We start from the raw sequence: 12,076 nt of genomic DNA on the forward strand, positions 1-12,076 counted from the left end.
GGTAAAATCCGGGAACAGCAATTCCACGTTTTCCCTGTCTGCCCCCTTCCGGGTTCTGTAGCCACTGGCCTCAGTCTCCACCCACACTTCCGGGTGGGGGTGAGGGGTTTGGCTACATAGTGTCTGGGGCAGATGCTCTTGCTCAGGGCTCTGAGCCCTCAGATCATGGCCCTACAACCATGAGCTGACTGGGGGGCTCCCCAAGCTCTGACACTATCTCCCAAACATTCAAGGGTCTTCGTGGATCCCAGGTAGCAAAAGGTTTCTTTTCATCTCGACTTTCTGCCCAACCTCCTGCCAAGCTCTTTCCGTCAGGTGGCCCTCAGTCCTCCCGGAAGGCGGACGCACGCCGCCCCTTCCCGGCAAGAGAAAAGATGGCAGACCCAGCCCGGGTTGGTCACGTCTTCAACCCTGCACTCAGCTTCAGGATCCCTTTCCCCACCCTGCCCTACCACAGTGATCAATGACAGCAGAGCGGAAGGACCGGCCTGGAGAGTGGCATTTATTGAGTGGATTCTGAATCTGACAAGTCTTGGCGGTGGACGGAGGGGAGGGGGGCCGCAGCCGAGATCCAGGGACCCTAAGGGGTCAGCGTGGCTCAGGGGTACCCACCGGCGCAACAGAGCAAGGGCCACCACGGCAGCTCTTGTCTGCTGGCCAGAGGGTGAGCGGCCTGCCCCATCGGTTGCTGGGAAAAGGAAATCAACTTCTAGGGAGCTGAGGAGAGCATAAAGAACACACTGTCTTGGGTTAGGCAGGCGTTAGCTACTGATCAACAGGAAAAGAGCCCATTCTGGGGAATAGCAGCCTGGCTTCAACTTTGGGGCCCTCGCCAGTCAGGGTTAAAAATAGGGCAGAGAGAGGTTGAGGGCGCTGTCGCACTCTGTTGGTGACCTCCCCAGAGATGACAAGCTGGAGGCAGGAAGCAGGGAAGAGACTCTAGTCCAGAGAATGGACATGAATTGCCTCTCTCACTTGGGCTGTGGGGAGGGTGGGAGGCGGCCCCGTCCAGCCCATTGAGGTTGGGGACCGGAAGCTCTCCGTCACGCTTCATGGTCCCCGGATGACGTTCCAACCCAAACCGGCCCTGCAACCTCAGCTGGGCTGACGGCAGGGAGAGACCATGAAGTACCCGGCCGCCCAACCTACGTTCCAGCTGCCGTTTTGGGGTGGGTGGCGAGCTCGGGCCCGGGGCGAGAGCCGTGGCTTCACCAAGAAACCTTCCCACTCCCCACCCTTCCCGAGCAGGGCTCCGTCCACGTGCAGGGCCGCCCCCCCTCCCAACCTGCCCATTCTTAACCCGCTGGCAACTGGAAGCAGAAAACCGGGCTGGGAACACCGGGGACATTCAGTTCCAACCTGACTGTGCTGGTCACCTGCTCCCCCCCTCCCTCCCCCCCCACACCCTTGGCCTTGCCCTATCCCCCCTCTCCCTGTCCGCGCAGGAAGTTGACTGTGCGACGATGCTGCTCAATCCTCCTTCAGAGTCCCTTTTGGGGTCTTGTTCCGGCCCCTGGCCCTGCCTCCGGTCCTTAATACTGAGCAATCCTGTTGGCTTTGTTTCTTTGCCAAGAGAAAGAACACTTAGTGGGGATCTGGCCTCTTGGTGGGGATCTGGCCTCTTGGTGAGTCAAAGTGACTTAGCAACTCCGGGAGCTTTTAGAAACCGGAATCCCAGCGGTCGGCCCAAGGTCGATCGGGCGTCATCTCAATCTGCCCTCCGCGCAGCTGACCGGTGACCCCCACAGCCCACGGCCCAGGCTGCCAGAGGCGGTCTCCGGAGGTCGTCGGGGCGTTTCCCACAATCCTGTGTCGGGGCGGTCCCCTCCTGGGGGAGCCCCGCCGAGGCCCCAGACAGCAGCATCCCCCTTGGGAAAGGAGTGGCTCGATAGGGGGGAGTGAGAAGGGGGCTCGGCTCTCGGCGGGGCGGTCGGGAAAAGGTTCGGGGTGGCAGCGGTGAGGGCCGTGCCGGGGCTTAGCTGGGGGGGCTGCCATTCTTGGAGAACGTGTGAGCCACGGTCCCCTCGTACACACTCTCGCCATCCGTGCTGAAGTCGTCGTCATCCAGGTCATCCAGCACTCGACTCGAGGACCTTTTCCACCTGGGGGAAGGACGAGTCAAGGTCACTCCCCTGGGCTTAAGGTCGGCCCGCCCCGGCTGGCCGGTGTCCAGCCGGAGCCCTGGGAATCAGGAGAGCTAAATACGGTGTTTGGCACACAGTAGGTGCTCAATCAGTAGTACAACTAGGCCACCCCCTGCCTGTCACCGTAGGCCTGGTAGCGGGTGCCACTCCCCCAGGGGAAGGCGGCGAGACAGATTTGGGCCTTGCCAGCCTACCCGGCTTCATTACCGCCTCCAGCCAGACCCCACACTGCCGTAGGTACTAATGCCCGGCCCGGAGGGCGAGCCCTCGGGCCCTCTTCTGTTCCCCGTGGGGGAACCCACACACCTTAAGTCCTTCCTGACAGCATTCAGCTGTCCCTGCAGCTGCTCATTCACGTCCACTTGCTCCTCCAGCTCCCGCTGCAGCTTCTTCTTGGCGCTTTCCAGCCTGTCTATTTCTTCTTCTGCCTCCTCCATCTGGCGCTTCATGGCCTTCAGACGCAGGCTCAGCTGCAGTGGAGAGAGTGCACACAGTGGGTGCCCAGTCTAGTTCTCTGCACCCAGTGGGTGTCCAGTCCAGTGCTCCGGACTCCGTGGACACCCAGTCCAGTGCTCTGCACACAATGGGTGCCCAGCCCATCCTTTTTTTTTATGGTATTTGTTAAGCGCTTACTATGTGTCAGGCACTGTTTTAAGAGCTGGGGTAAATACAAGATAATCAGGCTGGACAGTCTCTGTCCCACATGGGACTCACAATCTTAATCCCCATTTTACAGTTGAGGTACCTGATGCACAGCGAAATGAAGTGATGTGCCCGAGGTCACAGCAGACAAGTGGCAGAGCTGGGATTAGAACGCAGGTCCTTATGATTCCCAGTCCTACGCTCTATCCATTAGGCCACACTGCTTCTCTAATCCTGATGAGTCTGTTTGCTCATATGGCCTCTTCCCTGTCCCTCCACCCCCTGTCACCCTCATCCCCTTACCTGGTCCTTCTGGTCAGTCAGAGAGAGGTGGTCATCGTCCACCTGCATCACTAACTCCTTCACTCGCCTTTCCAGACGCCGGTTGTTTACCTGGAGGGTCACCCGGTCCCTGCGAGAAAAGCAAGGTGACGATGGCAGTCAGCCCCGCTCCCGGCCCCTGGGGAAGCACAGACAGCTCCTTAGCGTGGAGGGTGAGGGCATGTGAGCAGAGAAAGGTCTGGGGACTTTTGGGTCTGTTGAGGACAACAGGCCGGGAACCCCCGGGGAACCCTGACTTGGGACACTTGTTAGGGTCAGATCTCTGCACTCCATTTGAGGGTCTTTAGCCCCAGTTCCTTGGGTAGACGTGTTGGAGCTGGGGCAGGGGCGAATGAAGCTGACCAGGGCGGCGGGGGGAACGGGGCGGAGAACGGAGTCGCCATGGACAGAGGGAAGCCTCACCTCTTCTCAGCATCGAGCTGCTCCTCCAGCTCCGAGAGCCGAGCCTCCATCTGCGTCACCAGCCCTTCCTTCCCGGACCTGTGCGACTCCTCCAGGTGAAGGATGCGGCTCTTCAGGTCTTTGTTCTGGAATTGTACAGGGGATGGATGCACGCAAAGGGTCAGGGTCCAGACCTCTCTGCTCCGGGAACCCAGACCCTGACTCCAAAGCCTAAAAACCCCCCACCATTCGGTGAGCCCATCACATAACTAAGGGCGAAATGGGGACACGCACGAGGAGGTTCTTTGCAGGGACCTACGTAGCTGCCAGTTGTATCACTGGGGGAAGTTGTATCACTGGGGGAACCTCGACCTCTCCCCTGTACCCGCGGACACGGGCACCACATCCGAGCCATGGGACTTGACGGCCAGAGCCAGAGCCGAAGGAGGCTGGGGGCTGCAATCCAAAGATCGGAAGTAAAGGCGCCCGGTGGTGGTGTCCACACTGGTCAGGGGACAGTGATCTCCCTAGGGGGAAGGGGACCTGTGTGTGGCGGCGGGGGGGCGGGGTGTTCCGTTGGGACCACTCACTCCGTGGTTCTGGACCCTGACCTGTCTCTCCAGGGAGATCTTGTCACATTCCAGGTTCTGCCGGGAGGCTCTCTCCTGCACCAGCTCGCTCCTCATTTGTTCGATCTGCAACAGAGAGAAGAGTCAGGGCAGGAGCTGGGGGGGACTGACTCTGACCTGAGTCCATCCCTCGAGCCTGGAGTCCCACCGGGGTCAGAGAGGCCCTGGCCAGACCAGAGCAGGGAGAAAGAGGGAAGAGAAATGTAACTGCCGAGCTGGCTGCCTCCGCCAGGAAGGCACCAGATTCAGCGACAGTACATGGGGCTTCTTCCTCTGAAGCCAGGCGGCCTCCGGGCAGGCCCCGGCAGGTAGGCAGGAGGGCAATGGGTCACCCCCCCGGAGTCTGGCTCAGCAGGCAAATATGCTCCCGAGGGAGCAGGGTCAGCAGGCCGAGCCCATAACTGCAGCCCGCGCCCAGACCGGAGCTCGGGGTCGTCGTCCGTGACGTTGACGTGGGCCAAGGGCGTCCACGTGCCCCCATGCATTTTACATGAACCCAGCCTGCCACCGGGAACACATGCAGGGGCACGGCTGCCCGGGGAGGGGCAGAAGGGTCCCCACGTGGCAGCCGGGTGCCAGCAAACATTCCTGAGGTCAGAGGTGAGGACGGCACCAGCCGGTTGTCCGGAGGTGCAGCGTCTTTCTGGCTTTAAGGTGTGCAGGTTTGGCATTACAGAAAACAGCGGGGCAGGGGTCTGGACAGGGGATGGCCCAGAAAGCCCCACCTTCCCTACGCTGCTTCCTCCTATTTCCAGAGAATGGAAAATTGGGTGGGGTCTCTTCTGAATCACTCAATCAGTCATTTTTATTGAGAATTTACTTGGGAGAGTGCCTAGAAAAGTCCTTTGCATAAATTAGGCACCCAGTAAATACTATTTACTACTCAGTGCAGTAGACAAACCAGCCCTCAAGGAGCTTACCGTCTAGCAGGGGAGATGGACAATGAAATAATTTACCGGTCAGAAGAAGGAAATTGGAATTTTAGGTGAGAGTTTTAGTTGTGCGTTCGCAAGTGGATAGATAGTACCAAGGTGATTCACTGGTAATTGCTGGAGGGGAGTGAGGAGAGCTCAGTCACGGAGGAAACCGTGGATGAAACCAGCCTGGAAAGAAGAGGGCATCTGAACCTGGAAAAGCAAATTTATTGGGCACTTTCATGTTCGCCCTCTCAGTTTCTCCTCCAAGCACTCCTGGGCTGGAGTAGAAGGCAAGGTAGGTCTTAGCAAGGCATAGTAGAGAATCAGCATGATGTAGTAGACAGAGCACGGGCCTGAGAATCAGAAGGTCATGGGTTCTAATCCCGACTGCCCCACTTGTCTGCTTTGTGACCTCGGGCAGGTCACTTCACTTCTCTGGGCTTCAGTTAATTCATCTGTTCAATGGCGATTCAGACTGTGAGTCCCACATGGGACAGGGACGGCGTACAACTTGATTTGGTTGCCTCCACCCCAGTGCTTGGCACATAGTTAGGGCTTTAACAAATACCACCATAATTAGTGAAGAAACGGGGGGCCCAAAGGGCTTCAAGGACTTACCCAAAGTCATACAACAGGGCAGTAGGCAGCGTTCACAGCATCAAAGTTAGCAAAGTCACGGAGGGTAGGGCCAACAACGGAACAGTTGTTCACCAAATCCCGCAGCACCAGGGCAAGGGACAGCCACTGAGGCTTGAAGGGGACAGGCTTGGGACCAGCAGCAGGAAACACTTCTGCACACATCGGAATCTGTTCCCACAGGACGCCACGCAGTTGCAAATATCAGCAAGTTCAGGGAAAATTTAGCTAGGTTTATGAGTAGCATGGTTCATGGAAAACAGCCAGGCTAGGGTACTGGAAGGACAGCCCAGGGATGTTGGGGGGCCTGAACTGGGACATCTGGGGAGACAGGGGAGAGAGGGGAGTCAGGGGTGTCGGATGGTCCATCCATAACCATGGGGTTGGGAGGGGGATCATGAGGACACATCATAAAGTTCCTGCAAGGATCCTGGTGCCACTGCCAGGGACAGCACCCTGGGCAGGGTGGGCTATGGGCTTGGGTCAGATAACATAGCCATCTCGTGGTCTTAAAGCTGTGGCATTGGCTGTCGTACAGCAAAAGGCCCCGCCCTAATCTCCAGAGTCCCCTGTGGGGACTCTGTGGCTTGGGGTGGCTTGGGGTGGCCTGGATGCCTGCTGGAGTTTGAGCAAGCTGCCCCATACCAGCCTCTCCTTGGGCTGTGGAGCCAGGGGTCAGATGTGGGGAGCTCTCCTCGGGCTGGTAGGGAAGAGGCTCGCTCTCCAGGGGCCAGCGGTCAGCTGGACGGATCAGTCCCGGCTTCAACGGACTCTGGGTCCTCCGGTTCCCCGGGCTGAAAGCTCCTCGAGGGCGGGCACCTTGCCTCCTACTCAGTGGTAACTCTGTGGTACTCTGCACCTTGCAGGCGCTCAGTAAATGCCATTAACTGACTGACTGACAGCAAGGGAGTGGGAATCTGTAGATAGCAGTATTCCCTTTTTGTCAGCCCCACCCTGAGCGAGTGGCAAAAGCCAATGGCCAGACTAGAAGTCCAGGGCCTGAGTTCCAGTCCCAAGTCTGCCTATGGACGCAATCTGCATCCTTGTGTGAGACTCTCGGGCCTCAGTTCTTCCATCTGGAAGAATGGGACATGGACGTGCTCCTCTTCCCAACACGGATGCTGGGAGGACAAACTAAATTGGGTGTCCTAGTGGGAGGAGCAAGGGCCTGGGAGTCAGGGAACCTGGATTCTAATCCCAATTCAGCCTCTTGCCTGTTGTGTGACATTGGGCAAACCACTTCACTTCTCTGTGCCTCATCTATAAAATGGGGATTCGATGCCTGCTCTTCCTCCTACTTAGACTGTGAGCCCAGTGTAGGCGGGGACTGATTTTTTCCAGATTATCTTGTGTCAACCCCAGCACTGGACACATAGTAAATATTTTAAAATATTATTATTATTATTATTATTAACGTTAATAAGGACCCAGCAAGGACGTGTTGCATCACTAGTACTTCAGCTATGAATGGGGCAGGGGAGAGAAAGAGAAAAAGTGCGAGAGTGTATTTGGGTGTGTTTGTGCATGTATGTATGTTCAGGGGACCAACCCAATACAACCCCTTTCCCTCCCCCATCCCCTGCAGTGTGCCCTGCCCCACTCTAGCTGGTTCCGGTCCGAGGTCAGTAGGAAAGGAGAGGTCGGTGACCTCCCCAGGTTCCAGGGGCCAGGTCGAAGAGGAGGAGAAAAAAATAAACGGAACGGAATTCTGGGGGAAGGTTGCTTCTCCCCCGTGACCTGAGGCCCAGCCAGAAAGGGAGGTTTGTTTAAACTGCTGATTGTTCATTTGTCTTAATGATCTGACTATCGGGATAACCGGCCGCCCCCATCTCACAGGAAGACGTGTCACCAAAACAAATCTGTCATTCCGCCTGCTTCGCGAACCCCAGAGCGCCCCCGGGTAATTTCACCGCTCTGCTGCTCCGGCCGGCCGGGTGGCAGACAAAGCCACCTTTGTCTCTGGGGCAGAAACCGGAACCTCCGGCTCTCCCGAAAACCCACATGGGCCAATTATGTCGCGTTTGGGGTCCCCAGCTGGGTTTTCAGTTTCCATTTAGCCACTTCATTAAGTGACGGCGGGGCTCACGCGGCCACTCTCCTCAGGCTGCCCAGCTAGGGGACGCCCGGCCGGCCACGCAGGCTGGGAGCGGGGCCCGCGAGGCCCTCTGGATCGATGGGGAGTGGTAGAAGCCTGCCAATCCCGGGGGATCTCACCCTCCTCCCTTCTGGCCCAAGTCACCGGGCCTGTCACGGGAGAGGGACAGCAGCCAGCCTCCCCCTTCTGCCTGGTTAGTCTCTCATCTCTCCAGGGACCCCATACTCCCCTGTGGCCACTTCACACACGCCACAATGCGCCTCACCACGGCCACTTACATGCACGCCCTCATACTCTGTCATATCCTCCATTTATGGTTGATTTCAGTATCTCCCCGCTAGATTGTAAGCTCCTTAAAGGCAGGGATATTATAAGCTCCTTGAACACTTAATACGGTGCTCTGGACAAGGGAAGAGGTCCGTGCTAACTGTTGACTGGCTGGGTAACTGAAGGGCCAGAAGGCTGGTTGGCACACTGCCACTGCCTGTCTTCTGGCACCCTTTCCTCCGAGAAAGGCCTCTGGGCACCCACTGTGGCCACCATGGACTAAGGTGGGCCAGGAGAACAGGGCAGTCGCTTGGACCCCCATAAAGCCAGGTACCCGACCAGCCCTTCGGACACAGGCTGGCTCTGGAATGCTGGGCCTGGCCATCCCTGTCATCCCCAAGTTTGTCCTGCCTCTTGAATCTGCCTCAGTCCTGTCTGGACTGGAGAACCGGCGTAGCTCTGGGCTGGAGAACTCAGGATGGGGGAAAACAGGCTGGCCCTTTCCATCAAAACTGTCTGACGAAAACTGGGTGCCTGTGGTGGAGGCTGCAGAGCAGGCAGGCTGAAGCACGCTGCTGTCCCACACCAGTCCCCATCCCAGGCAGACACGTGGGAGAAGAACTGGAGTCCCTCTGAAGAGTATTTTGTGCCGGGCCCACTGGGCCAATTACCTGCTCTCGGCTCCAAGCCACCCTCTCCGACAACAGATCTGAGCTGTTCCTCTCCTCATCCAGTTCCATCTCCAGCTGTGATACCTTGTCCTAGGAGAGAATCGACAGAGGTAGGTGCTGAGCCCGCGCTACCTTGGACTCGGGAGGGCTCTCTGGGGATGGGGACAGAGGCCCGAGGCTCCACAGGCCACAGCAGACCAAACCGAGGCCTGGTGGGGACAGAGAGACGAGGACGCTGGGATGGCGAAGGACAGGGTTGGGTTCCAGCTTAGTTCCTCTCTGGCCACTTCCCAACCTCAAAGTGCACCACCTTCCTGTTCTGGGGCCATGGAGAGGGACTCTAAAAAAGTCCCCGCGTTCTCGTGCTACTCGGTCTTGCACGTCCACAGCTCAGCTCTCAGTGTCCACCCCGTGCCCCCCCCAGTCTTCGTTGTTCACCCCATACCCTCCTCCCTCTCGACATCCAGGTGCTCTCTCTCCTTGACACCAGCCAGCCTCCCCATGCCCTCTTTCCTCCCCAGTACACACCAACTATCATAGATCCACTCCCCACTACGTGCCCTCTCCCTCCCCAGGCCCACCTCCATCAGCTTGACCTGTCGTCCTTGGTCCTCCTTCAGGTGGCTCTTGGCCTCTAGCTCGTATTCCAGGCCCTTCAGCGTCTGTTCCAGGAGCTGTCGCTTGGTCAGGGCCTCGTCCTGGGCCCGCCGGTGGGCTCGCAGCTCCTCCTCCAGCAAGAGTGTCTGCAACGGGGGGTTGGCGGGGTGATGGGAGAAGGCGAGCGGGGGTCAGGGCTACCGTATCCATGGGTTCCGGGAAAGCGGACCCCTAGCTGGGGAGACAGAACCAGGCTAGGTGCTCCCTGGCTGGCTGAGCGGGTCCCACAAAACTGAGGAACCAGAGAGCGGCTGCCTCCGCCCCCTGCCTGAGAGACTCATGAGCCCCAACCTACCCCACACAGCCCTGGGCCCTCAGCGGATGGGGACTCCCCCAGCCTCTTTGTCCCTGCCCATATCTTCCCACACCCCTCGTGGAGTTCCAATTCTTCAAAGCCTCAGACTCGTGCTGGCCATTCTGGTCAGCTCAGACCCACCCTCTGTGGGCACATGCCCAGGGTGTAGTTGAACTCAACTTGACTGGTTGCATAGAGACCAATCCTCAGAGTCCTGGGGCACCCCAAGCTGGTCCTGGCTGCCCTGACCTGTCCTTTGAACCTCCCATCAAGCCAGTGAAGGGAGAAGTAACCAACGGAAGTGGGGACGGGGTCGCCCTTGCTGAGATGGTGCTGAGGACTTGTAGGGAGCTAGATGGGCTGAGCCACTTGCGGAAGTGAGGCTCCTGACAGAGACAGGCCAGGACCAGGCTGGCCTGTGATTTGCAGGACCAGTGATTTCTCCAACCCACAAGATGGCGCTGGGGAAACACCAAGAAGAGGCCAGGGGGCAGCAGGGAAGACAACCCCATCTGGAGGGGGGCGGACTCCAGGGAGACCCCAGTCTCCAGTGCTCAGGAGGCAGGGTGGGCCCAGTCTCGTGCTCCCCAAGGAGCGGTGGGCTGGGGTGGGAGGAGTCGAGTACTGGGGGCAGTCATTTCCCCTGGAAGCCCATGGCTAAGGGACGACCAGAAAAAAAGGGCTGAAATCACAGACACCCCTTGGCCCGAGGGGGAGCCCCTTTATTTCACCCCTTTAGCCAGCTCCCAAGGGATGACCAGGCAGTGTAGACTGGCACTGGCCCCACAAAAGCTTACAGATGAAGGAGGGTTGGAGCAACTGGCTTGGAAATATCATGCCGCTCCTCTGCTGCCAATTTTGGAGGAAGAGTCCACAAGCAGTCCAGGGCCAAGGCAAGCCTGCCCGGAGACAGTAGGGCTTCCCACCTTGCTTGACATTTCTCCTTCACTGCCCCGGGCTGCATAACACCCCTCACCAGCCTATCCGGGCTAGAGATCCAAAGCAGCCGGGGAAGAAGCCCTAGGCCTTCAGAGAGCAAAAGACAGACCACCTACTCAGACCATCCCCAACCTGGATCTCCACTTTCCCTAAATCAAAGACGTTCCTGTGGGCCCCACCCCAGTCGACGGTCTGGACGGGTCTTCTCATCTCGTCAGTTGGGAGAGTCTGGAAACCCGAGGTTCTAATCCTCGTTCTGTTCATGGCCTGCCATGTAACCCTGGGTGCATCCCTAAACCTCTCTGAGCCTCAGTTGCCTCCTTTGCAAATAGAAAGGGTCCTGCTCTCCTTCCCTTTACATTGTGAGCTCCCAGTCCGACAGGAACTGTGCTTTGGCTTTAGCACAGTGTGTAACACAGTCCTTGGCTGAGCAAGCACTTAATAAACTCCATCACGATTGTTTATTAAAAAGAGCATCAAGGTCCCAGCCTCACGCTTAGATGGCCTGTGGTAACTCTTCCCCATCCTGGGACCACAGGGTCTCCTTGAACACCAGTGTGCAGCTGCCAGAGACCCTCAAACCAATTCCTGCAGCAATGTAACCCAGAACACTAGGGTCACGAACCCCGGAGGACACGGGGAAGAGGCTTGGGAGGTTGTCGGGCCGTGACAGGCTGTTACCTCATCTTGTAGTTTCTGGGTGGCCTTGCGAGACTTGTCCGCCTCCTGGGTTTTCTCCAACAGCTGCCTCTGCATCTCACCCAGCTCCTTGCGGGTCTTCTCCCTGGCCTCACTCAGCTGGTTCTGCAGCTCCAGAGTGGATGCCCGCGAGGCCTCCGTGACCTCGGCCACCTGCGGAGGCCCATGGTGTGCGGTCAGTCCACACCACTGGGTGCCAGGCAGGAGGAGGGCAAGGGGACCTAGCCCTTCCACACCTCCACGAGGAAGGGCCAGTGGCCAGAGTTCCCAGCTTCCAGGCCCTATCCTGGCTGTCTGGACCAGGCCGAGGAACCAGTCCAGTTGGAAGCTCCTGGGAGGCAGGGTTTGGGACAGGCACAACCATCACAGCCAAACCTCTTTCTGACACCCAAAAACCTCCACAGAATTAAATTCCCCATTGGTCCCAGCAGTTCAGGACAAAGTCCTCTCTAATTTGTCCCTCAAACTTGGAGAGAAAGAAGGGGCTTGAGAGGCAGGACACAGACATGGGACTGGAAGCCCAGAGACCCAAGTTCTAGTCCTAGCTCTGCCACTGGCCTGCCTTGTGCCTTTGTGAAAGTCACTTCACCTCTCTGGGCCTCCGTTTTCTCCTCTGTGCTCTCCCAACTTCTTAGACGGTGAATACATGAGCAACAAGGACTGTAACCACCTGCAGATATTATTATAAGGCAGGCCACTACCCGCTTCAGTGCTTAGGACAATGCTGGTCATATAGAAAGTCCTTAATAGACAGCAAAACAA

General features: G+C 57.9%; 1 protein-coding gene across 3 annotated transcripts in view; it reads right to left on the bottom strand.

The window, feature by feature from the left end:
- Positions 1 to 477: 477 nt before the first annotated feature.
- The window catches only part of CGNL1 (cingulin like 1), a 70,977-nt gene continuing 59,378 nt past the window's right edge, over positions 478 to 12,076 (bottom strand). For all 3 annotated transcript variants that reach the window (XM_029070216.2, XM_029070217.2, XM_039912951.1), the window contains exons 12-19: positions 11,297 to 11,467; positions 9,306 to 9,467; positions 8,725 to 8,814; positions 4,121 to 4,204; positions 3,531 to 3,655; positions 3,090 to 3,198; positions 2,451 to 2,614; positions 478 to 2,102 (exon numbers count right to left, since the gene is read on the bottom strand). In XM_029070216.2, coding sequence (XP_028926049.1) covers positions 1,976 to 2,102; positions 2,451 to 2,614; positions 3,090 to 3,198; positions 3,531 to 3,655; positions 4,121 to 4,204; positions 8,725 to 8,814; positions 9,306 to 9,467; positions 11,297 to 11,467 — 1,032 coding nt within the window. In that variant the 3' untranslated portion in view covers positions 478 to 1,975. The remainder of the gene's footprint in view (positions 2,103 to 2,450; positions 2,615 to 3,089; positions 3,199 to 3,530; positions 3,656 to 4,120; positions 4,205 to 8,724; positions 8,815 to 9,305; positions 9,468 to 11,296; positions 11,468 to 12,076) is intronic.

The sequence above is a fragment of the Ornithorhynchus anatinus genome, chromosome 8 (assembly GCF_004115215.2).
Source record: "Ornithorhynchus anatinus isolate Pmale09 chromosome 8, mOrnAna1.pri.v4, whole genome shotgun sequence".
NCBI lineage: Eukaryota > Metazoa > Chordata > Mammalia > Monotremata > Ornithorhynchidae > Ornithorhynchus > Ornithorhynchus anatinus.